The sequence below is a fragment of the Periplaneta americana genome, chromosome 13, assembly GCF_040183065.1.
Source record: "Periplaneta americana isolate PAMFEO1 chromosome 13, P.americana_PAMFEO1_priV1, whole genome shotgun sequence".
NCBI lineage: Eukaryota > Metazoa > Arthropoda > Insecta > Blattodea > Blattidae > Periplaneta > Periplaneta americana.
Window position 1 is genome coordinate 161,921,075 of NC_091129.1, and position 27,535 is coordinate 161,948,609.

General features: G+C 36.7%; 2 protein-coding genes across 3 annotated transcripts in view; one reads left to right on the plus strand and one right to left on the minus strand.

Annotated features, from left to right (window-relative positions):
• Dh31-R (Diuretic hormone 31 Receptor) overlaps positions 1-27,535 on the minus strand; it is a 1,450,252-nt gene that overhangs the window by 136,668 nt on the left and 1,286,049 nt on the right. The window lies entirely within an intron of this gene.
• On the plus strand, positions 205-27,420 carry LOC138712608 (alpha-amylase-like). Its single transcript, XM_069844577.1, has 11 exons — positions 205-438; positions 2,779-2,930; positions 5,027-5,195; positions 8,941-9,056; positions 11,114-11,244; positions 13,483-13,605; positions 16,779-16,903; positions 19,156-19,372; positions 19,450-19,568; positions 24,425-24,580; positions 27,257-27,420. The coding sequence occupies exons 1-11, from the start codon at positions 262-264 to the stop codon at positions 27,266-27,268; spliced, it is 1,497 nt and encodes a 498-aa protein (XP_069700678.1). The 5' UTR covers positions 205-261; the 3' UTR covers positions 27,269-27,420.

Below are 27,535 nucleotides of genomic sequence, written 5' to 3' on the forward strand. Positions count from 1 at the left end.
AGAAAAGACCTTGCTTCCCTCTTCAATACAGAACAATTTAGTTAACCTTGCATACGTCTTTACCCAAGCATTATCGATGAGTGGCCTTCCTATATTGATCTAATCACGTGATTATACAATGTTCTTGTTCTACGTTTAATTGGAACATATTTTTGCGTGCAGCAAGCATGGTTGAGTGGGTGTGATTGCGTATATAACGCAGCGTCTGCTGACATTGTGTCACACACACTTCCCTCACGTGGCTCACACTGAATCAGTACTATGCTTTGGTTGTCGTTGACAGGATTGCTGGTGTGTGTTGTGTTTACCCACGCCCAGAAGGACCCCAATGTGTGGGATGACAGAAGCGCCATCGTGCATTTGTTCGAGTGGAAGTTCTCAGATATTGCTGATGAGTGTGAACGCTTCCTGGCCCCCAGTGGTTATGCAGGAGTTCAGGTAGGAACAAACTGGCACTGTAGTGTAGTCTCTGATTACCAGCAGCCGATTTTGGGTCCCGATACTGAACGTTAGCTGTACGTCAGTTGCATGGAGGTCATTGAACTCCTTGCTACGCTCCCCCCGTACGCCGAGGGACGTGTCGTCTTGTCTCTGTGTAGGGACCGAAAATCCGCCATATTTTTCATTGGTCAAAGGAGGGCACCCTTAATTGCGCACATGAAATAAAATGTGTTGGCATAATTATGATCTTAAAAGTGCAGTGATTATTGTACCAATACAAATAACATTTTATAATGATTGATTACCGTACAGATATATGCTTACATTTATCACAGGACAGAATGCTGTTATTTTTTATCCTTCAGTTGTATATTTATATTCATGGGATGACAACATTTTCTTCAATAATTTTGGGAAAAGCTTAAAAATATTAAAAATTCATTGAAAGATAGTTGGAAATTGTACTTCATCGTCATAATGATTTTTATTGTTTTTACTTGTAATTAACATTTTTAGAATGTTCACATTTTGTATATTTTAGAACAAGCATCACAAAATTATGTTTCGTCAAACAGCGGCTGAACTCTGACGTAAGTTCCACGTGACAACACCCCTCTCCGCGCTGAACCCCTTCCTCTAGCGTTGTCTGTACTGTCAGCAGTAGAAACCTTTCGACTGTCATTGTTAATCAAAACGTGAGAATAATACGGGATCATAAAAATTTCACAGAATTATCTATACCTGTATGAATATGTTGAAATTGCTTGTAGTGGACCGATTCCAAGATCTAAGCGTCAGTGTAATTTTTTTGCTTTTTCTTGCACAATTCAGATCTCCCTAAATGAAGTATTTGTGCTGAGATGGATTGGAAGAGGACGATAGAAACCACGTCCGTCACTCGCTGCTTCGACTTTTACTTATGGAGTTACGTCATGCAAAGGGTTACTCTGTACCCAGTGGCGGTTCGTGATAAAATATTATGTGTGTTCACAATTTTGTGGTTCCAAAATCGAAGAGAATTTGAAAATCCTACGTTTAGTCTAATATGAAATGTCACTATCGAAAAAAACCGTATATAAATTCAAAACAACATATAATAATAATAATAATAATAATAATAATAATAATAATAATAATAGTAGTAGTAGTAATAATGAAACCCAATCTTTTTATTTCCAATTTTTCCTGTAAAGCCAGTTTATCCAGTTCTTTACTGTTCAAAATTGATTGAACAGAGTTCATTGTTTACGTTTGTTAAAAATGAATACATACCACAGTCCCGTTATTTACAAACGCGTGTGTTCAGTAATATATTTGATTCACAACACACTGATACACTATAGCCTATACCAGTACTGTAATCCGATTCGCATAGATTGATTACTATAAATACATGCCAGTAAATATTATTCTTAAATATTATACACTACCATACAGATACTTAAATTCATACCACCACCACAGTCAGCCAGCACGTGTCTGAAAGCCAAACTATGCTATTATGCCGACACTGAAGTATAGTAATTCACAAACTACACTCTCGTAGCAGCACTGTACACGTAAGTAAACGTTCCTACAGTCAGATGCTGACATCTACAGGCTTTTAAATTTCGTCCTCGAGATATAGCACGTGAACGATAGGCATCGATGTACCTGACATCTGTAGGATAGATACTCATCATGTTCACTTAACGCTTTGTGCTCTTGACGAGTCATAAGCGGCCAGCGAAAGACAATTTTCTCCCGCGCATGCGTGAAATTCCTGTAACCAACTCGAAAAGAGCACGGCTTGTATGTGAACGGATGTTGCCAAGTTTACATAAGAGGTTTATGCAAGATGCGGGAAGTTTAAAATACTCGATCCTGATATTATACATCCCCACTACGTCAATAAGGTATCAGATTAATAAAACTAGTCGTGCATTAATGGAAACAAGGTGTTCACGTGCTCTTGTGCTCTTATTGACGCACCGCCACTGTCTGTACCCATTAACGATGTTAACCATTTGAAAGAGAAAATAATATAGAAATATCATATATTCACTTTTGATGTTCTTCGTGGTATATAGCAGGAATTGGAGTACCGTTTATATAGCTACACGAAGAGCCCACATCGAACTTCAGTGAACACACCATTTAATCTTGAAGAATTATTATTTAATTTAGTGGTTGAATCAAGTTTCTTTGTGTTTCGTTGCAATTAATCATTTAAATCACAACATCCATTTACTGACTTATTGGTATATTCCATTAACAATTCGCAATCAATGCTCATTTTTTAAGAAATAAAAATTTCATATATGAAACATTTCCGTTTTGGGAATTTCATATTTTCAGGTGTCTCCTGTTCACGAAAATCTGGTAATAACGTCGCCAGACCGTCCATGGTGGGAGAGATACCAACTGGTCGCTTACAAAATTTTCAGCAGATCCGGTGATGAGAATGCATTCAGAGATATGGTGCGCCGGTGCAACAACGTAGGGGTCAGGTACGAACTGTACTTTTTTGTCTTTGTATTTTGTCCATAAAGTAAAGCTATATACTCTACGCTATGTCTAAACTTTTTGATCTTGGATGAATACCGTAAAAGAGAGAGACAGAGATAGAGATATAGAGATAGAGATAAAGATAGAGATATAGAGAGATATAGATATAGAGATAGAGATAAAGATAGAGATATAGAGATAGAGAGATAGATAGAGATATAGAGAGATAGATAGAGAGATATAGATATAGAGATAGAGATAGAGAGATAGATAGAGCTATAGAGAGATAGATAGAGAGATATAGATATAGAGATAGAGATATAGATATAGAGATAGAAATAAAGATAGTGATATAGAGAGATATAGATATAGAGATAGAAATAAAGATAGTGATATAGAGAGATATAGATATAGAGATAGAGATAAAGATAGAGATATAGAGATAGAGATATAGAGAGATAGATAGAGATATAGAGAGATAGATAGAGAGATATAGATATAGAGATAGAGATATAGATATAGAGATAGAGATATAGAGATAGAGAGATAGATAGAGCTATAGTGAGATAGATAGAGAGATATAGATATAGAGATAGAGATAGAGATAGAGATAGAGAGAGATAGAGATATAGAGAGATAGAGAGATAGATAGAGAGATAGGGAGATATAGATATAGAGATAGAGATATAGAGATAGAGATAGAGAGATAAATAGAGATATAGAGAGATAGGTAGAGATATAGACAGATAGAGAGATATAGATATAGAGATAGATATATAGAGAGATAGAGATAGAGATATAGAGAGATAGAGAGATAGATAGAGAGATATAGATATAGAGATAGAGATAGAGATAGAGATAGAGATTTAGAGAGATAGAGAGATATAGAGATATAGAGAGAGAGATAGAGATATAGAGAGATAGAGACTTTTTGATAAGAAAATACTTATCCTACTATGGAATGTGAAAATCCTTTTTGTGACTAAACTATTTCTTATTATTTGTTCAGTTTGATGTAGAATTTTCATTTTTACTTTGTAAAATATCACTTGTGCGTTTGTGAAGATTTTATGTTCAACATTCATCGTGTTTTCCGATTTCAAATATTCAACATCTTGGACATGGTGCGAGATATCTTTATTTTCAAGCGTGACATAGATGCAAAGACATCCAACGTTTCGGAGTTACGTATCGACTCTATCATTATAGAAAACAGAGAGAGCGAGAGAGATCTGTTTGGTAGATAGATAGTAAGTGCTATTTCGCACGACTGGATTCTTACAACAGCTCTAACAGATAGGTTTCTCTTTCTTTTCGTCACTAATAACTCCGAAACTTCGGATGTTTCTGCAACTACGATACAGTGGGGAAAATCCTAAAATTCATCGCCATCATTCTTGCATTATTTCATACATTCTTTCAAACTTGAATAATTTTATATTTTATCTTCTTTTAATCATTATTACACAATAAAATATAACGAAGTAAAGTTGGTATTTGTTCTTTTTTTATTTTAGTAGGTTATTTTACGACGTTTTATCAACATCTAAGGTTATTTAGCATCTGAATGAGATGAAGGTGATAATGCCGGTGAAATGAGCGGAAAAAACCTCAACCAGGTAACTTGCCCCGACCGGGAATCGAACCCGGGCCACCTGGTTTCGCAGCCAGAAGCGCTGACCGTTACTCCACAGGTGTGGACAGTATTTATTCTAAACCAGGCATAGAAATAAGGGTGGGAGATATAAATGATCGAGCTCACTTCTTTCACAATATTTCTGACGTGTTTACATCAACGGTTAACTACATGATCTTGTTAAAGATTTATTAATTTGTCCTACGGTACATAATAATGTCTGTAATATTAATTGACAATTAATATTTGAGGAGACAAATTCGCTCCGGCGCCGGGGATCGAACCCGGGTCTTTGGTTCTACGTACCAAGCGCTCTGACCACTGAGCTACGCCGAATTCAATCCACAGCACCGGACCGAACCTTCCTCCTTCAATGTTTCCCTTTTGGCTCGACTCCAAGCTAGAGATATATGTTGACGTTTTCGTTTTAAAGAATAATATATAGCTGAACTAAATTTGCAGGATCTACGTCGATATAGTTCTCAATCACATGACCGGAAACGCTGTCGATGCTCACGGCCAAGCAGGAGACACAGCGGATCCGGCTAACCTGCAGTACCCCGCTGTTCCTTACGGACCAGGGGACTTCCACCCGCAGTGCACCATTGACAACTACAACGATGCGAGCAACGTGAGTCACAGCACTATTGCCTATTATGTGAAAAGCACTCAAACATATTCACCCACCTATACACTCAAATTTACATAACCTACAGAAGTCTGTTGCAGACAGACATAAAAACGATCCCTCTCTAACAGGATTCCGCGACAGCACATACAGCTCTCTATTTTATGCAAAAACTTCAAAGTACAGTGATGGACGGAAAGTAACGAGGTATTATGAAAATACTATGTTCATGTAGGTCAGTGGTCGGCAAAAGGAACGCAACCCGCAAGACAGGACTTAAATGGCAACTACATACTGTGGGAGGGGTTGCACTCTACAGTGCAGTGACGGATTTACAGACAGTTGCGCCACTACACTCCTACCTACCATATGTAATTAGAATAGTCCATTCACGTAATATTTAATTAATCATTTTTCAAAGCAATTTCTTCGAAATTGGGATTTATATCTGTGATGCTATTTTCAGTTGCGCAAGGAGATGAGCATCGCTTAAGCGGGATCTGTGGCTGGACTTTATAAATTTCATTTTAGAAAACAGCTGTTCGCACTGGTAGGTTGATGAATACATACCGTCGTTTCCCATGGAACATAACTATGGTCCATGATACAACCATTCAAAGATCATTGTAGAAGTAACATAGACCGTTCGTAGATAGCTGCAGTGACTTGAATTCAAACTACAGTACAGCAAGAATATAGATAAACGAGGTACTACGTTATGGAGTACAAAATTTGATTAGTTGTATCGTGGACAATAGTTATATTCCAGGACCATAGTTATGGGAAATGACGGTATTCATTTTTTTAAGCAAACTGTCTAAGCAGTGGATATGTAGTACTGGACATCTTTTAAAATATTTGAACCCCCAGCAGACCTTCACATTCTGCTTTCAAGAGGCTATCATTTTGCAAATCCAGTACCTCTAACTACAATTCTGGGATAACATTTTCAGTTTAAACATGAAAAGGAGTGGCAAAAATATTGAAATCTTTCTCCATCCTTTGAAAATCACTGAATCTGTGTTCTTTGAACTCGTATAACAGGTGATTTATTTTAAGAATGTACATATTTAAGTTCGCGTCCTGAATATTTGTAACTGATCCTAAACATGAGAAAGGAAAGAACCGCCTTTCTTGTAAGTGTGATATCCTTTCGATTCATATGATTCTGCGAAATACATTGTATCACTAATGAAGCTCCGAAGTACAGCAGTGCAATATATTCCGCCATATACACGCGCAGTATTTTCATGGAGTGGGGGAAGGGGAAGGTAGGGGGTAAGTTTGATGCTTCGCTGAGGTCTGACATCACTGCGGCAATGCCGCAGGAACGCACGCCTTTGATGTAGGTCATTAGATTGGATTTAAACTTTCGCGCGTCGGTAGTACAGGCGATGGCCGTGAGAGGAAGTACGCGAAAACATAGTAAAGATGGCCGATCACCTGTCTGTTCGCGAGCGAACGCAGATTGCTGCACGCTATGAAGTGTGCAATTCCGTTGTTCTTGTACAGAGATGGTGGCGTACGGTGAAGGGAAGGAATGCCACAATCCGCCCAGATACAATAAAAATTGTCGTAAGAAGCTAATGATCTCAGGTTCGGTTAAGTATGCGGGAAGAAATGTCATCGAACCACATCTCCTGCGTGACACCATGATCGCGGAACGCTACCATGAGGTGCTTGAAGATTACGTTTGGTTCATGGTATCTGGATGGGAAAATAACAACATTATCTTCATGCAGGACGGTGCACTACGTCACCTTGCAAATGTCGTGGATACGTTGTTGGATGAAAAGTTTCCGGGACGTTACTGGGACGACGCGGACCTCACGAATTGCATGACCGGACACCCTGTATCTTTTTTATGGATCTGGGCAGATCCGGATGAAATCTCGCACTGTGGAGGAATTGGAAGCACGGATTCGGGGCGTTATCACCAGAAGACTGTGGGTTCAATTTCAATAAATTAGCGTTGCAAATGTAACTTTATAGCCTTTTTTAATAGGCCTACATAGTTACTTCCCGCCCATTCTGTATTTTATTAAACGTTAAAAGTGATATTACATTTCTTCTTATGTAGGGGAGAAGTGGGTACAGTGAGACAGGGAGAACAGTGAGACATTTTTTATTAGATGGTGAATTTTGATGTTGAGATGTTGGTAACATTGGAGTTGTATGTTGCATGAATAAAGTAACAGTATTTTCATACTCGATTTGATTCTAGTTATAAAGGTGAGTGATGAAAAAATAATTCGTAATTTTCCACTCTAGAAGTAAAATTTTGGCTTGTGTTTAATGAAGGTTATATTGGATATACAAATGAGATATAAATATGAATGTTTTGTTACCTAATACTATGGTATTTGAGATTATGTTTGGCAAAGTTTCGTCTTCCTTGCTTTAATTTTGAAGTGATGGCGTCATTTTTAAATGAACTATGCGTAAAGGGAACAGTGGGACATGCCATTGAAGGGTACACTGAGACGTCTCACTGTTCCCATGTACCAATGATTTGCAAAAACGAACTGTAATTATATTACATTTACCAGTAAGTAACATTAAAAATGAACATACTAGTAACCAATTTAGGAACTGTAGCTTAAAATAATGGATACATTACATTTTAATGGCTTCATAAATAAAAAATTATTCACAAAATTTAAGAAAATGTTAAAAAGTAGTAAAGAATTGCATTAAAATCTTATAATTATAAGCTTTGTTGTCACCAAAAATTCATTTCATTTTTTCGCAAAAGTTTGAAATGTCATGGAAAATTCACTTTTCCAAATGTTCCAGATGTTTCCATGGTTTCGAAGGCAGACATCAAAATGATTCTAAATAAACCTACAGAACATGTCAAGATAAAGAGACAGCAAGTTTTTTTTAAATAAATGTAAATCATTTCGATGTCCGTTAATAGACACTGTGGTGTCTCACTGTACCCTCCCGAATGGGAACAGTGAGACATTTGCATTTTTTTTTGACAAACACGTATTTATATTATGTCCTTTATCTATTAACATTTTTGTTTATGTATTATTATACTCCATGTTTTAATGTCTATTTCTATTGCGCTTGATTTTAAAAATACTTCAATTATCACTTGCATACATATGTCTTAATATTTTGTCTCACACTGTACCCACTACTCCCCTACTTTTACGACACATTTATTGAAATTATGTATTTATATATTGATGTTGACTTGTAATAATTGTATTATTTGCATCTCAGGCAAAAGGCAAAGTGTCTGTATGCAGGCCATGGACATTTACGAAATACATGTACATTAAGATAGCACGCTTTTTTATTTCTCGCCACGTGAAGGAAACGATACAGTCTGAATGACGCTCCGGCCGCCTTTTACCCCGAGAATGAGCCTTTGCTCCATATTATATAAGACTGAGTGTACTCCGGAATTGTTCTGGAAGTTGTGACGATACAAAAAATTCCTCCTCCATTCGGGGCTGAACCAGTGTTCTTTTGTTTTCATGCATATTTCTTCTTGCCAGCACTTTCTGCACGAAAACTATGGTTTCGCTTGGATTATATCTAAATTACTGGTATAATTTCAACAGTAAAATTTAGAAAATGCTTGTGGCAAGTATAGTAATAGTGTGAAAATAAAATCCGGCGATTAGATATAAAAGTATGTTAAATAATAATTATAGGCTATGTGTTTAATTAGTTTAATATGCGATTAAATAACAGTGTTTGGATAAGTAATTACTTTTCTCTAACGCCTCAGGTTCGAAATTGCGAGTTGGTTGGTCTGCACGATCTAGACCAGAGCTCCGATTATGTGAGAGGAAAAATGATTGATTACCTGAACAACCTCGTCGACTCTGGCATTGCAGGATTCAGGTAAGGAGAATATGATATACGTTGACTAGACACAAATGAGCTCGCTGGATTAGAAGTGAATACATCAACAGCTTTACTTGTGAGGGAGAAAAAAGCTAACGGGCATAGAGAATCATTCGGTAGTTTCTTCCTTTAAGAAATGTAATTTCATCTTCTCTTACATCTATCACTCTCCCTATCTCATCTCCACACTCTTATAATTCGATGTTGTTGTTGTTTATCCAACTGTCTGAAGAAAAGTTTGAACCTCACATGTGATACCAATAAGACATGACTCATGAGGCAACTGGGCCAGGAGTTAATGGGGTAGAAATTTCCTGATACTTAGTAGGCTTAGCACTTTTTCAATTCAGATCCCTTTCAGTTATAAGCCCTTTTCTCTGCGATAGGTTTGTGAAAATATAGGCTATATATTTCTTTCCTTCCTTTCCCCTTTTTGTCCTCTTTATCAGCCGATGAATTTATTATCATAGCAATTTTATTGTGAATTTTATTTAATTTTCGTATTTATTTTTCTTTTATTATTATTTTATTACATTCCATTTTGTTATATTCTTCCTTACGTTTTTCCATATTAACCATTTGTACTAAATGAGTTGCTTTTATTATATTCCAATGTATTTTACTTTCTTTTTTTTTCTATTATGGTATTATTTTCATGTTGTTTAGTGTCGATTTTATTATGTTATTATTATTATTTTTTTCTGTAATATGTTAGTATTCTGTTCTTTAACTTTTTGTTAAATTTTAACTGCTTGTATACTTTGTGACCTGGTAGATTGTAAGAGAAGACCCTATGGCCTGAACTCTGCCAGTATAAATAAAGAATTATTATTATTAGGCTAGATTTATGATTTACAATTTAGTGGCAAAAGTTACTGCAATGGGATCACTGCTGAATAGAAAGAAAACAGAACGTACACATGTTCTTACTGAAGACAAAATAGACGAGATGGGTGTCTATTACAGGTAAGCCTCTATTTGTAAGTTAGCACAACAAACGTGGATATCAAGAACGTCAATTGTTGTTGCGCAGAAGATAAAAAATTGAACAATTGTTATAATGAGTAACACTTCAAACTATCTAGTGATTACGACTTTTCCTTATTTCTGCTTCACATGCCGATGTCAGCTTCGCCACCGTAAGAAAAAAAAACGCATTCAAACGTTAAACGCAATCGAATTAGGCTGGGCGTATAACATTACTATGGCAATGGTTATGATGATGACTAGAATAGTGACTATGTAATGTGAAAGTAAGTGCTAATTGTATACCATTCTGAAAAAAAAACAAATACAAATTGTGTTTCATTTTTGTTAACATATGTCTAAATTGTAATCATATACCTACAGGGTAGCCCATATTTATGTATATGATTAAAATACATTATTATTGTCTGGATCGTCATTAAGAAAGCATTAACCAAACGAGTCCACACCTGTGGAGAAACGGTCAGCGCGTCTGGCCGCGAAACCAGCAGATGTTTTACATTCATGAACAATTCCAAGTTTTGGTGTAAAAGCTAATGCAACACCAGGTCGATTAAACCAAGTTAGATTTTTAAATTAATCGACCTGGTGTACTATATGGTGCAATTCGATATAATCTGAAAAATTTTATATATATTTTTTTGTTTTATTTTATTTCTATGTTATTATTCGAATCCCGGTCGGGGCAAGTTACCTGGTTGAGGTTTTGTCCGGGATTTTCCCTCAGCCCAATACGAGCAAATGCTGGGTAACTTTCGGTGCTGGACCCAGGACTCATTTCACCGGCATTATCACCTTCACTTCATTCAGACGCTAAATAACGTATATGTTGATACAGCGTCGTAAAATAACCCAATAAAATAAAATAAAATTAACCAAACGAGGAAGATACGGTTTTTGACTGCATGTTAATGTTTGACGTTCTTATTGTTAATCATAATTTGTATTATATTTTCTTGACAATAATAATGCATTTCAAACATATACATAAATATGGACTATCCTGTATTTTACAAAGACTATACACTGACAAGTATACAGAAGTAACGCCTTCAATAATTTCTCAGGGTTGACGCAGCTAAGCACATGTGGCCAGCAGACTTGGAATATATCTACGGCCAAGTCAACGATCTGAACACCGACCACGGATTTGCTTCAGGAACCAGACCGTTCTTCTACCAGGAAGTCATTGATCTAGGTGCGTGTAAATACATTGAAAAATAAAATTTGTTGTGCTATTTATGTTGAAAATACTTGCTTTCACTTCAATCTAATTTGTGTAAAAATGAGTACTTTTACCACTATTATTGTTATTGAGTTCCGTACCATAGTCGAGTGATCCAGGACGTCATGACTCGGCTTAATGGTATGGAATGGGGCAGGGCATAGTTGCGCCCCACGGTCAGATAAAATGCAGCAGATAAAAAAGGGTCCCTGTTTTGTGGGCATAGTTGCAACCCCGTTCCCATCAGGTAGAGAAAAGGGGATGGCATAGTTGCGCCCCGTTCCTATCAGGTAGAGAAAAGGGCATGGCATAGTTGCGCCCCGATGAAATAGGTAGAGAAAAATACACTACGGAAACTCGAGCCTCGTAATCAACCAACCTTATTGATTTCTTATCGATTTAATATTCATGATCGATACCGTTAAAATGAACACCATGAAGTTGGCAGTATTTTATTAACTGTTTTTCTACTGTTTATACAGTGATTATCGATAGCCTACCGTTAAAATGAACACCATATAGTTAGCAGTACTTTATTAACTGACATATTCAAATGAGTGAGCCTTTGGAATATGGGGGCTTAGCAGTCATTGACACTTTATTAATGATTTTCACACCGTCTGTGGCGTATAGTGAAGTAATTTAACATGAATGTTAAGTTTAGTGAAAAGGGTAAAGAGTTAATAATTGACAAATGTTCTAAGTTTCAATTTGCGAAATCCTGTACCGTAGGGTTAAGATATCGATGTACAAACAAAAATGCAGATCATTTATTGTGTGTGATCGATAAAAAAGTGTTATTTTAAATAGTAAAATTGATCATACGCTAGGCCTGCCTGATTTCAATGCAGCTATCACTGTAATATTTGTAAGTAATTTGTTTATATTATGACAATCACTTTCGTGTGTACTATGCCCATCGGGGTGCAACTATGCCATGTCCATTCTGCTACCTGATTTCTTCGGGGCGCAACTATGCCATGTCCCTTCTGCTACCTGATTTCTTCGGGGCGCAACTATGCCATGTCCCTTCTGCTACCTGATTTCTTCGGGGCGCAACTATGCCATGTCCCTTCTGCTACCTGATTTCTTCGGGGCGCAACTATGCCATGTCCCTTCTGCTACCTGATTTCTTCGGGGCGCAACTATGCCATGTCCCTTCTGCTACCTGATTTCTTCGGGGCGCAACTATGCCATGTCCCTTCTGCTACCTGGTTTCTTCGGGTCGCAACTATGCCATGTCCCTTCTGCTACCTGGTTTCTTCGGGGCGCAACTATGCCATGTCCATTCTGCTACCTGATTTCTTCGGGGCGCAACTATGCCATGTCCCTTCTGCTACCTGATTTCTTCGGGGCGCAACTATGCCATGTCCCTTCTGCTACCTGATTTCTTCGGGGCGCAACTATGCCATGTCCATTCTGCTACCTGATTTCTTCGGGGCGCAACTATGCCATGTCCCTTCTGCTACCTGGTTTCTTCGGGTCGCAACTATGCCATGTCCCTTCTGCTATCTGGTTTCTTCGGGGCGCAACTATGCCATGTCCATTCTGCTACCTGATTTCTTCGGGGCGCAACTATGCCATGTCCCTTCTGCTACCTGATTTCTTCGGGTCGCAACTATGCCATGTCCCTTCTGCTACCTGGTTTCTTCGGGGCGCAACTATGCCATGTCCATTCTGCTACCTGATTTCTTCGGGGCGCAACTATGCCATGTCCCTTCTGCTACCTGATTTCTTCGGGGCGCAACTATGCCATGTCCCTTCTGCTACCTGGGTTTCTTCGGGTCGCAACTATGCCATGTCCCTTCTGCTACCTGATTTCTTCGGGGCGCAATGATGTCATGCCTAGGCCTCCCAATTGACCGCGGGGCGCAACTATGCCATACCGATGGAATGAACTCTGGTTCGAATCCTTAGGGGTGGATATTTCTCCATATATGAAACCTGTGCCTACCCAGCATCACGAGAAATTAGAGAGCTGCACTAAGAAGCGTAATCTAGTTCTGCACGGCGTTGTTATTGCTGGGGATCATCGTGCCCACCACAAGTTATCCCCGTACTGGTTGCATCATCTTTAATCTCTGCTGAGGCCATCAGTCAGCTTTAGCCGTCCATGGGTTGTCTCGCCACGGATTATTTTACTATTAGGCCTACTACTGTTACTTGTACTATTATTAACTTCCTATTAATTGTATCTACAATAAATTGCAGGTGGTGAAGCCATCAAGGGAACCGAATACACTGGATTTGGTCGTGTGACAGAGTTCAAGTATGGGGCCGAACTGGGCAACGCTTTCCGTGGCAACAACCCCATCAAATACCTTGTTAACTTCGGTAAGAACATTAGGTTGTAACATGGGACTATGTTATACTAATATTGTAAGACACCTTTGTTTGACATTTTGGTTGTCAGTGTATTATTTCCATGAAGATTTTCATTTTACTTGGTATCGGTTTAATCTGAATAATAGTTATAAATTATTTCATGAATTAAAATAAAATATATTTAAACATTTCAATTATTTAATCTGGATGTAATGTTACATCTATCTATTTGTCGTCGAACTGAGTTGTCCAAACCTTCTCTTGCCATTCTTAATACATTCTAACTTACTTTCTATTGCTTGACAGTATCTTATGCCGGATTTTTGAAATGACGAATTGAGAAAATACAGAAACTCTTATTACAAAATTAAACAACTTAATTTTTATTGTCATAAATAGATCACGAGTCTTTATGTATTAAAAAACCTTAAAGTATGCAAAGCAACTATACAGTAAGAACCGTTGAAATATGCGTTAAAATTGAAATATATGCAGTAAAAAAATATACTTTAGAGGTTAATTTGATTTAATAATATGATTTACATTAAAATAATAATTTAAAGTAATAATTATCAAACCACTATCATTTGTGTTAACTCTATTGTTTCTATAAGTACATTGTATCAGTATGTAATTATTTAATTCCGATCCAGTATGTTCAACTATGTAAGCAAGTTTTAATCCTGGTTGAGTGTAAGAGAAGGCCTTACGGCCTTAAGTCTGCCAGGTTAAATAAAGCCATTATTATTAGTATTATTATAATCATCATCATAATCATCAAGTCCACACCTGTGAAGTAACGGCTAGCGCGTCTGGCCGCGAAACCAGGTGGCCCGGGTTCGATTCCCGGTCGGGGCAGGTTAGCTGGTTGAGGTTTTTTCTGAGGTTTCCCCTCAACCCAATATGAGCAAATGCTGGGTAACTTTCGGTACTGGACCTCGGACTCATTTCACCGGCATAATCACCTTCATATCATTCAGACGCTAAATAACCTGAGATGTTGATACAGCTTCGTAAAATATACTAAAAAAAATAATCATCAATATTATTTTGTTCGCGACCTCCTATTAACTACTCCTTGGCCCCCAAAGGGCGTAGTCTTCGGTTGAAAATCATGCCCTAAATGGCTCTAACTGGTTAACGTAATATAAATACGTAATGGTAAAACATCGTCGTCATCATCATAATCATCTGATATTATTGGACTGGTAGGGAAATATTATTCCCCTACATCTTATTAACGTAATAACTATGTAACCAATTGTATTCTATTAGAATTAGGGTCTGGCTGGGCGGGAGAGAAGACCTACTGGCCTTAGCTCTGCCAGATTAAATAAATAAATTAATAATAATAATAATAATAATAATAATAATAATAATAATAATAATAATAATAATAATAATAATAATAATGTGCTTAGGAAAATATTTAGGGCTAAGAGGGATGAAGTTACAGGAGAATGGAGAAAGTTACACAACACAGAACTGCACGCATTGTATTCTTCACCTGACATAATTAGGAACATTAAATCCAGACGTTTGATTTGGGCAGGGCATGTAGCACGTATGGGCGAATCCAGAAATGCATATAGAATGTTAGTTGGAAGGCCGGAGGGAAAAAGACCTTTAGGGAGGCCGAGACATAGATGGGAAGATAATATTAAATGGATTTGAGGGAGGTGGGATATGATGATAGAGACTGGATTAATTTTGCTCAGGATAGGGACGAATGGCGGGCTTATGTGAGGGCGGCAATGAACCTCCGGGTTCCTTAAAAGCCAGTAATTAATTAAGTAAGTATTATTGTTATTAGTATTAGTATTATTATAATCATCATCATAATCATCAATATTATTTTGTTCGCGACCTCCTATTAACTACTCCTTGGGCCCCGAAGGGCGCAGTCTTCGGTTGAAAATCACGCCCTATATGGCTCTAACTGGTTAACGTAATGTAAATACGTAATGGTAAAACATCGTCATTATTATCAACATCATCATCATCTGATTATTATTAGACTGGTAGGAAAATATTATTCCCTACACCTTATTAACGTAATAACTATGTAACCAATTGTATTCAATTAGAATTAGAGTCTGGATGAGCAGAAGAGAAGACCTACTGGCCTTATCTCAGCCAGATTAAATAAATAAATAAATAAATAAATAAATAAATAAATAAATAAATAAATAAATAAATAAATAAATTAATAATAATAATAATAATAATAATAATAATAATAATAATAATAATTGAGGGGTTTGGCGGAAAAAGGGCGTATACGTCAATATGGCGAATTGAGATACATGCAAATCTAAGATTTTAAAACGCACCTGAATAAAATGTTATACTCGCACGCAGCCCTATCCTGCAGGTATGTACAGTACAATCAAAACAAAATTTCGCTACTATAATTGAAGCGTCGGCTGGAACAACGTTACAAGTTACATTTGGTAAAATTTACAGGAGCTGTAAAAATGTGTACACGTACAACGTTGTTCTTATGGGGTAGCAAACTTTTGAGTGGACAAATTTCACGTACTGCATTGATGGACAGTTGCAAGCCAAGGAGTATAGCAAGGTAACATGGCATACAACATTATTACACGGAAACACGCCGAATGAAAATTTTGTAACTTACAACGTTGTTCCAGCCGTCGCTTCAATTATTCACTACATTTTAAACCGTTTTCCCGAAGAAGGGCATATAGGTCTATCCGCCTTTCTTCCGGCAAAGCCCTAAATTATTATTATTATTATTATTATTATTATTATTATTATTATTATTATTATTATTATTATTATTATTACATCTTCAATTGAAGAGTGTGCTATCAAAACTCGATCAGTCCATTTGACCATTTTTATGATTTATACATATATATGATTTTTTAGATCTCTATCATTATAGGCTATTTAAAGTTTGTTTTTTTCCAAAACAACGCCAATTCTTGTCTAAAAGTTTGTGTTATTGTGCACGTCACTTGAAACCTCGCTCAGTTCGTAGACCTGTGGAGAAAAGGCTAGTCCAATCCTTTCATAAAATGAACTGAACGGTTTTGGAATCACAGTCTTAAAGTGCTTTTAACAATCGTTGTACTTTCTTTACAAACTACATAATTGAGACTGAAAGATATGCTGAGAGATTTATTGAAATATTATAATGATACATCATCTTGCAGGACCTGGATGGGGCTTCCTTCCTGACGGAGATGCTTTCGTATTTGTGGACAACCACGACAACCAGAGAGGTCATGGGGCGGGTGGTGACAGCATCCTTACTTACAAAACACCGAAGCTCTATAAGGTAATTATGGACAGAGAATGAATTTTGAGTAAGGCAACATTAATATAGATTTTCTTTCATCGTAATCTGTTTTAGATTTTTGTTTTATGAAAAACAGATGGACAATACTGAGATGCTGCAAAAATTTATTTCGGACTTTTTAACAGAATCTTATAGCAAATCGTTAATTATGAGTCCTCTTTCTCATAAAGATCCTTTAATGCGTTAATAATGATTATTATATAATTAGTTTGATAATAAATATGATTACAATCAACAAAAATTATTTTTGATGATCATAATTTGGGAATGAATTTAATCCTACTTGCGGATTAGGAACAATAGTTATTAAATAGATCAAGAGAAATCTCTATATAGAGTCTCACTGACGGCATACAGAAAGTCATTTTTCCTGTATTAAGTATGCTGAAAAATGTTTATTTCCGCCAACATTTAAAGGTCCATAGACCTATATTTGTAAGAGTCGTCATAGCCCTTTCAGGCAACTAGGAACCAGAGGGGCTTCGGTTCCTCTTACACAGAACTAGGAGTCGTCTAGAACTCACCACCAAATCTCTGTAGAAACCACGAGAATCATTGAGATTACGTCAGACGTCACACAAACACAGGAGATGCCATATTTTTCGAAACAAATGATAATGAAGGGGAATTGTGGAGTGTGTTAGTAGAATGGCGATGCCGACAGAAAGATTTGTAGGAAGTGATACAATGATGTTTTTCTTCGCAATGTAGACTTTCTTCAGTCTCAACTTAACCTACAGTTTGTACTTCAGGTTTTATTTTCGGAGTTCTTCCACTTTTTTACTCATCATTCCACTAACACAATCTACAATTCTCATGTCATTATAATTTCAGTTTTGAACAATATGGTATCTTCTGTGTTTGTGTGACGTCAGCGCCGTCCTCCTCAATACAATGATATTCGTCGTGTTTTGTTCAAAGGTTGGTAGATGGCAGTAGTGTGAATTCTGTATAAGAGGCACCGAAGCCCCCGCAGTGTCTTGGTTGTGTGGAATAATTTTATCCTCAATTTATATATTAGGTTTAGTATTATATACATTAGTGATAAATATCTCTTAAAGGCTTTAAGTTAATTTTAAACTAATATCCTTCAAAGCTATAAATAGGGGAGAGTCGGGTAGTATCGGACATCGGGTAGTATCGGACAGTGCGTTTCTTTCATCTACCACCATATGGTAGTACCTGAATAACATGGTTACGTTTCTCTATGCGACATCACAGAAACGTAACCATGTCAATCAAGTACTATCATCGTGTGGTAGATGAAAGAAACTCACTGTCCGATATTACCCGATGTCCGATACTACCCGACTCTCCCCTAAAGATTACATTTCTTTAAACCTTAGTAACCAATTTACTCCTACAGAATTACATTCTACGAGTATTATCATACAAAATATTAATACAAGATCTCCAATAAATTCATTTATTCTGCTAGTAGAAGAGAAACAATTCTCCTTAATAGATTTACAATCTATCACCTATTTAATCTCAGACATTCAACTAACTTTGCAACGATGAATATTCTCAACAAATCATAAAGATATTGGAACTTTATATTTCATTTTTGGTGCCTGATCAGGCATAGTAGGAACATCATTAAGAATATTAATTCGTGCTGGAAAGCATGGCGATTTATACATATTCATACCAGTCATATATGCTATAGATATATGAAAGTGGCAGATCATCAACAGAAGTATGCTATATGGATTTGAAAGGTGGATACGAATGCATAGTGTGGCGTATAGTGGTACCGGCTTAGCCTGGCAGCACAGTTGGAATGCAACTCATTCCATCACGAGTGCACAGAAAGTTTATTAAGCTGCAGTGCACAGAGATGCTCCATGTCCCGTCCGATAAGCATTTCTATACAATGCAGAATTCATTTTTAATTCGTATGAATGTGAGTGTGATTGTGAGTGTGCCGGGTTAATATTAATTAACCAATCATCACAAATATAAAATACATCAGGACTGCCGCTGGGCAGTAACCTGAACACACGTTTCAGCGTCACATTGTTGACAAGTAACTCCATCTGTTAGCACAACCGTAAAGCATCTAATAGATGCTATAGAGTTATCAACAACGAAAAAAAAAAATACATGTTTCTTCTAATAATTGATTCTGAACTAAGCAATATTTTCCCGTGCTTTCAAGATTATCAGCTCTTTATTGATGTTAATGATTTTCGAAACTTATAACAAATAATGAAATATTTTTTTTTCAGATGGCCGTGGCCTTCATGTTGGCGTATCCATACGGCTACCCCCGAGTCATGTCCAGTTTCGCGTTCGACAATTCTGACCAAGGCCCACCTCAAGACGGCAACGGCAACATTGTGTCACCCAGCATCGACAGCGACGGAACCTGCGGGAACGGCTGGGTGTGCGAGCACAGGTGGAGGCAGATATTCAACATGGTGGGCTTCAGGAACGTCGTGGCAGGTAACATGGCGTCCAAGCTGTGCAGCCACTGGGCACGATGGTGAACACTTTGTAAAATGAGGGGCGTTGCTTTGCAGGAACTGGCTTGAACGACTGGTGGGACGACGGCAACCAGCAGATCGCTTTCTGCAGAGGAGGCAAGGGCTTCATCGCCTTCAACGACGAGTTCAACACCGATCTCAAGCAGACGCTGCAGGTACGGTCACCAGATTATAACATCTAAGAATTTTGTGTTTCTTTCCCATTTTATCAACAGTAATCTCACTAGACGTTTTGATTTATCTAGAGAAAATCAAAACTCGAGTGGGATTTAATTGACTATTACACGATTAGAACAAAGTATATAAAGATTAGAAGTAACGAAGTACTCCAATACAATAAAATATTAATTGACTTACGAAAATACAACTGTCTTCAAATGTATTATTGTACCATCTCAACATTACAAATATTACGCTAGATGCATGCTAGATGGCAGTAGTGTCTTTATACAGACACTGTAATGATTACTATTCAATAAATCTTAATATTAAACAATCTCTGATACGTGACTATCCATAATATCATATAGCAGAAGTTCTTTTTATCCTCTCAGAGCAGAAGCTATAACATAACCTAACTAATATACACAAGTGTTAGAAAAGTTTTAATTAACGACGATGACATAAAAAATAAACATGAATAATTTTAAAAGGAATAATTATTCAATGTACAATTTTCAAATTTGAATGTGGTTGGTGGTTCAATTGATGTTATATTGGACGTGTGCGTAATAGAAGTGGAACTCGTTGATTTAGGCCTACATGGTGTATTCAACTTATTCAGGATTTCCGAATGAATAATTTTAAAAGGAATAATTATTGAATGTACAATTTTCAAATTTCAATGTGGTTGGTGGTTCAATTGATGTTATATTGGACGTGTGCATAATAGAAGTGGAACTCGTTGATTTAGGCCTACATGGTGTATTCAACTTATTCAGGATTTCCGAATGGTGCTCTTCATTTATTTGTAAATAGGATTTCAGAAGATGCATAGGTATGATCAGCGATTTTTATTAATTCTTGTTCTTGAATGCCAATGCGAGTCATATTTGAAACTGCTGTGCATCGACTGGAGTGGTTTGTAATTTTATATATATTTTTGACGTCCAGACCAGCGCAGTTTCAAATGTTGGCAAACAAAGAAACAAATGCTAGGGACGTGATAAAATTAAACAAATGCTAGGGACGCGATAAAATTAAACAAATGCTAGGGACGCGATAAAATTGTGCGATAAGCATCCATGATTGGTTGAAATACGTCCTTTCGTACCGTTTTATTGGTCAAAAGTAGCATGACGTAGTAAGAGTGTAATAGTCAACAGTAATCTCACTAGAGGTTTTGATTTATCTAGAGAAAATCAAAACTCGAGTGGGATTTAATTGACTATTACACGATTAGAAGAAAGTATATAAAGATTATAAGTAACAAAGTACTCCAATACAATAAAATATTAATTTGCTTACGAAAATACAGCTGTCTTCAAATGTATTATTGTACAATCTCAACATTACGCTAGATGGCAGTAGTGTTTTATGATTATGTTTTGTTGTTATATCAGTTGTGCCAACTGTGGAATCTTCATTGAACTCTGTGGACGGTTACTTGTCAAGAAGGCTTTGTTGATTCAGTTTCATTTTTATTAAAACATTTGCATTCCACTTCAATCATCCGGATCCCAGTAATCAACGTCACTTGACAGATTTTCAATAAATCTTAGTATTAAACAATCTCTGATACGTGACTATTCATAATATCATATAGCAGAAGCTATAACAAACATAACCTAAATAATATACACAAGTGTTAGAAAAGTTTTAATTAGGGATGATGAAATAAACAAGAAACGTTTTAATTAACGATGATGAAATAAAAAATAAACATGAATAATTTTAAAAGAAACAATTATTGGAAGAACATGTTTTAGTGGTTGGTGGTTCAGTTGATGTTATATTGGACGTGTGCGTAAAAGAAGTGAACTCGTTGATGTACATGGTGTATCCCTAAACTTATTCAGGATTTCCGAATGGTGCTCTTCATATATGACCAGTGATATTTATTAATTCTTGTTCTTTAATGCCAATGTGAGTCATATTTGAAATTTCTGTGCATCGACTGGAGTGGTTTGTAATTTTCTGTTTTTTTTTTTTTTACGTCCAGACCAGTGCAGTTTGAAATGTTGGCAAACAAAGAAACAAATGCTAGGGTAGTGATAAAAATAAACAAATGCTAGGGACGCGATAAAATTAAACAAATGCTAGGGACGCGATAAAATTGTACGATAAACAGTCATGATTAGTTGAAAGACGTCCTTTCGTATAGTTTTATTGGTCAAAAGTAGTGTGACGTAGTAAAAGTGTAATAGTCATGTTAATTAATATTTTCCTCTGAATAATGATTATGAAGACATATTTTTTAGAACGCTCTTCAATATACATTTCAGCTTTTTATGGTATTCCTCCTCTTTGCACAGATCAAATTTTTATACAGCAAGCTTCTTATTGAAAATATTACTTACTTACTTACAAATGGGTTTTAAGGAACCCGAAGATTCATTACCGCCCTCACATAAGTCCGCCATCGGTCCCTATCCTGTGCAAGATTAATCGAGTCTCTATCATCATATCCCACCTCCCTCAAATCCATTTTAATATTATCCTCCCATCTACGTCTCGGCCTCTCCAAAGGTCTTTTTCCCTCCGGTCTCCCAACTAACACTCTATATGCATTTCTGGATTCGCCCATACGTGCTACATGCCCTGCCCATCTCAAACGTCTGGATTTAATGTTCCTAATTATGTCAGGTGAAGAATACAATGCGTGCAGTTCTGCGTTGTGTAACTTTCTCCATTCTCCTGTATCTTCATCCCGCTTAGCCCCAAATATTTTCCTAAGCACCTTATTCTCAAACACCCTTAACCTATGTTCCTCTCTGAGTGAGAGTCCAAGTTTCACAACCATACAGAACAACCGGTAATATAACTGTTTTATAAATTCTAACTTTCAGATTTTTTGACAGCAGACTAGATGATAAAAGCTTCTCAACCGAATAATAACACGCATTTCCCATATTTATTCTGCGTTTAATTTCCTCCCAAGTGTCATTTATATTTGTTACTGTTGCTCCAAGATATTTGAATTTTTCCACCTCTTCGAAGGATAAATCTCCAATTTTTATAGTTCCATTTCGTACAATATTCTGGTCACGAGACATAATCATATACTTTGTCTTTTCGGGATTTACTTCCAAACCGATCGCTTTACTTGCTTCCAGTAAAATTCCGATGTTTTCCCTAATCGTTTGTGTATTTTCTCCTAACATATTCACGTCATCCGCATAGACAAGAAGCTGATGTAACCCGTTCAATTCCAAACCCTGCCTGTTATCCTGAACTTTCCTAATGGTATATTCTAAAGCGAAGTTAAAAAGTAAAGGTGATAGTGCATCTTCTTGCTTTAGCCCGCAGTGAACTGGAAAAGCATCAGATAGAAACTGACCTATACGGATCTTATTGAAAATATTAGATCTATTAAAGGTATCACCTCTTAGATGCCATGAAGACTCATAAGGACCACAGACAGGTAGAGCTCCACGAATTCATGACGTCGATCGGCTCTAGAATGATCTGGTGTGGTCGAACCACGCTCCAATGGCCTTTTCCCCAGGGAAATACCGGACACTTAATTTGAGCCTTAGATGCGGCATAAGTCCAGCTACTCAGAGCTTTATTTTCGCCAGAATACTGGAGAAATGTCTGCCTTTCATAGGTACCGAGCACGTATCTCCTGTTATGCTTGTCTGGATTAGTGCGCTTACAAATACAGTAGAAGCTCTATTATCCGTGGTAATAAAGGGGATGGAGTGAACGGTTAATCGAAAAAATCGAATAACCCGTACCATAAAAAGTTTTCATAAACTAAGTACATAATATTTTCGTAATTTCCTCCGTGGTCTTTTCTTTTAATATCTTAGGTAGTGGATCAGAAGTCGAATAATTTAAGTCTGTTTTTTTTTTACAATTCATGTTTGATTTTCCGATAAGTCAGTTATTAAAACATTATTTATTGTACTTATATCTGGTTTTCAACGACGGGTTTTTAATGGCCATGAAAATTCCTTATGACAACTGTCTGTGCAAAGATAGAAATAGTAGAGGTCTCATGTTGTAGATTTACAAATGTTATTCAGTTTATATTTTATTTTTCATTAGCCTAAATCGCTTACAGTTGTAATTTATATCTCGTATTGTGATGTGAGATGAACCACATTTTCTCTTTTCCCAAACCACTCAATTACTTGCACTTTTTTCCGTAGTACAACATGTTTTCTTTTGACACTTCTAGAAGACATTTTGCCTAGAAGTTAAACAGTACGGCCACTCGAAGAGTAGGCCACAATTCGTAAGGGTAAAGGTTTACAAAAAACATTCTGTAGAAAAAATTCGTACTAATATAATGTACAGTACTTCATATTTTTTTTTTCTGCGAGCGAGAAAGATAGTCGGATAATCCACCAATCGGTTAATAGGGTGACGGATAATCGAGGTTTTACTGTACAACATGCTGATCACAGAAAGAAACACGTGTCCACACCTGTGGAGTAAGGGTTAGCGCGTCTGGCCGCGAAACCAGGTGGCCCGGGTTCGATTCCCGGTCGGGACAAGTTACCTGGTTGAGGTTTTTTCCGGGGTTTTCCCTCAACCCAATATGAGCAAATGCTGGGTAACTTTCGGTGCTGGACCCCGGACTCATTTCACCGGCATTATCACCTTCATTTCATTCAGACGCTAAATAACCTAAGATGTTGATAAAGCGTCGTAAAACAACCTACCAAAAAAAAAAAAAAAAAAGAAAGAAACACATAATGCTGGCTTATATTGCTTACAGCAGGATTGAGCGGGTAAAATCCTGATATTCGACGATGATAGAGGCAATACACTCGCGTCTAAGGAAAGATGATGTCATAAACTGTGGAAAGAGGTTGTAAATGAAACCTGCTATCGATTTCAGACTTGCCTGCCCGCCGGAACATACTGTGACATCATCTCCGGCTCCAAGTCCAATGGATCCTGCACGGGCAAGTCCGTGACTGTGGGAAGCGATGGCACAGGATACATCGAGATCCTGACGTCCGAGGACGACGGCGTTCTTGCTATCCACGATGATGTAAGTAAGATGACACATAACTGAAAATAGCTCTGTAGAAATAAGTGACCGGTAAAATTTCGAAACACTACGTAGAACTACTCTTCAACATCCTTCTACTCTTCATCTTTCACCATCTCTGCAGCTCATCTCTGGAACTCTCTACCACTTGCACTTTTTGAATTAGATTCCTTTCAGTTATAAGCCCTTTTCTCTGCCATAGTTTTGTAAAAATATAGGCTATATATTTCTTTTTCCTTCTTTTCGCCTTTTTGTTCTCTTTATCAGCCGATGACTTTATTATCATAGCCTTTTTATTTCATTTTCCTATTTCTTTTCTTTTTTATTATTATTTCATTACATTCCATTTTGATATATTCTTCCTTACGTTTTTCCATATTAACCCTTTGTACTAAATGAGTTGCTTTCACTATATTCCAATGTATTTTACTTTCTTTTTTTTATTATGGTATTATTTTCATGTTGTTTAGTGTCGATTTTATTATGCTATTATTATTATTATTATTATTATTATTATTATTATTATTATTATTATTATTATTATTATTTTTTTTTTTTGTAATATGTTAGTATTCTGTTCTTTAACTTTTTGTTAAATTTTAACTGCTTGTATACTTTGTGACCTGGTAGAGTGTAAGAGAAGGCCCTATGGCCTTAACTCTGCCAGTATAAAGAAAGAATTATTATTATTAGAACATTTTGAGACAACGTTTCTGAAATTTTCATTGCTAATTTCAGCGCATGCGGTCGAATTCGAGCACATCGATCGACAGTCAAGTTTCCGCTTCATGTTAAGAAAATAACCTACTCACCAGTATAAAAATATATTGCATCCTTGGCTTTATTTCCCTCCCAAATTAAGAATTTTTTATCATCTCTGAAATCTCGGATCTAATTGTGCACAAGTAACTACTCCATAATGAAGTACGGCGTTATGAAAAGTACTTGCGATATTTTAGTCTAAGAAGTGTCTAGTCTTGTCAGTCAGCATTACAAAAACTCTACTTTTTTGGGCAGTAATACCTGACCAGCTATTTAAACTGATGAGATATTAAAAGAGAGATGTTTTTTAAATGTTCGAAATAAAATATTCGACGGCTAGCGCGTCTGGCCGCGAAACCAGGGGCCCGGGTTCGATTCCCGGTCGAGGCAAGTTACCTGGTTGAGGTTTTTTCCTGGGTTTTCCCTCAACCCAATAAGAGCAAATGCTGGGTAACTTTCGGTGCTGGACCCCGGACTCATTTCACTGGCATTATCACCTTCATTTCATTCAGACGCTAAATAACCTGAGCTGTTGATAAAGCGTCGTAAAATAACCTACTAAAAAAAATAAAACCTTCGAAATAATCTTTGTGGCCGTAGTTAATAGCACTAACCTTCTTTTTATCAGACTTACTATCAGCCTTGTATCTGATCATAATCAGGATTTAGACAGGAGTACTTCAAAATACTTCAGGATAATGTAGTTTGGGTTAACCTATATCGATTTAACTTGATATACCTATGTGCCAAGTATAATGGTTGGGATCCACACCTGTGGAGTAACGGTCAGCGCTTCTGGCTGCGAAACCAGGTGGCCCGGGTTCGAATCCCGGTCGGGGCAAGTTATCTGGTTGAGGTTTTTTCCGGGGTTTTCCCTCAACCCAATACGAGCAAATGCTGAGTAACTTTCGGTGCTGGACCCCGGACTCATTTCACCGGAATTATCACCTTCATTTCATTCAGACGCTAAATAACCTAGATGTTGATACAGCGTCGTAAAATAACAAAAAAAAAATAACGGTTGAGGAGAAATACTGAAACGTCTTGCGATTCCGTGTACTGTACTTGACTTGTTACGCCAGATCTTTTGCACACTGAGCACCACAAAGCTAGCGTAAAACACACAATTGAATACACGTTCACTTGACATTCAATTAGTGTATTCGCATAGTGTAGTGTAGTATTCATGTAGTGAATATGCATTCGTGCTTTCTGTTAGTGGATTTTGTGATGGAAATGCATTGGCTGCTGTTGAGGAATACAGACGACGTTTTCCCAATTGAAGGGTTCCATCTAGTTGTGTGTTTTCATGTGTTGACCGGATGTTATCTGAAACTGGCAAGCTATCAAGTGTTTCATTCAGGTCGAGAAGAGAACCGATACCAGTACCTGATACGAATTTACAACAATTCATAGAATCTATAAGAATAACAACCTTATAAATCTGTCTTGTGTAATTATTTTATGTTCTTACTAAGCTTTTACTTAATTCTGAAATAAACTTGAATTGCGTTGAATAATAATGCGTCATATCACAATGTTCTAAAATTTAGAAATTCGTCTATAATGCCTCTCTCAATTTAAAAGTTCACCTATCAATAACTTCCTAACAGTTAAATTTCGGACATAGGTATATCTGGTGAAATCGATGGACATTAAGCCAAACTATATTATCTTGAAGCGTTTTAAATTCCTCCTGAGACACCCTGTATACCAAAATTCTAGAGTATGTAGTTGCTATTAAATCTATATTGCGAGCTTCATACAAAGCAGCATTTATTATATTCAATATTTAGACTAACATATTTAAAGCACATTTCACTGGATCTTGCTACTTTCTTTGTTCGGAAGCAGTATGAAAACTAATTATGACGAGTGAAGTTTGACTGATGAGTGTTGTCTTTCTGTTTACAGTCGAAGCTGTAACGAAAACATTATTTTAAAAGAAATGGGATCAACACGTCATGTGGATGAATATGTCTATATTCATAACGGAATGAATTATAATGATTATAATTTATGTACGTGTATCAACCACAAGAATGTAAAATGATATAAAATAAATGCTATAAACTGTCGGATGTTTCTTATTTTATATATTAACAGATGGAATGGTTGAATGTAACAGACCAGATGTTGCATTTTTGGGCAAAATGAATAAAACTATGTATTTTATACACATAACAGTCGAAA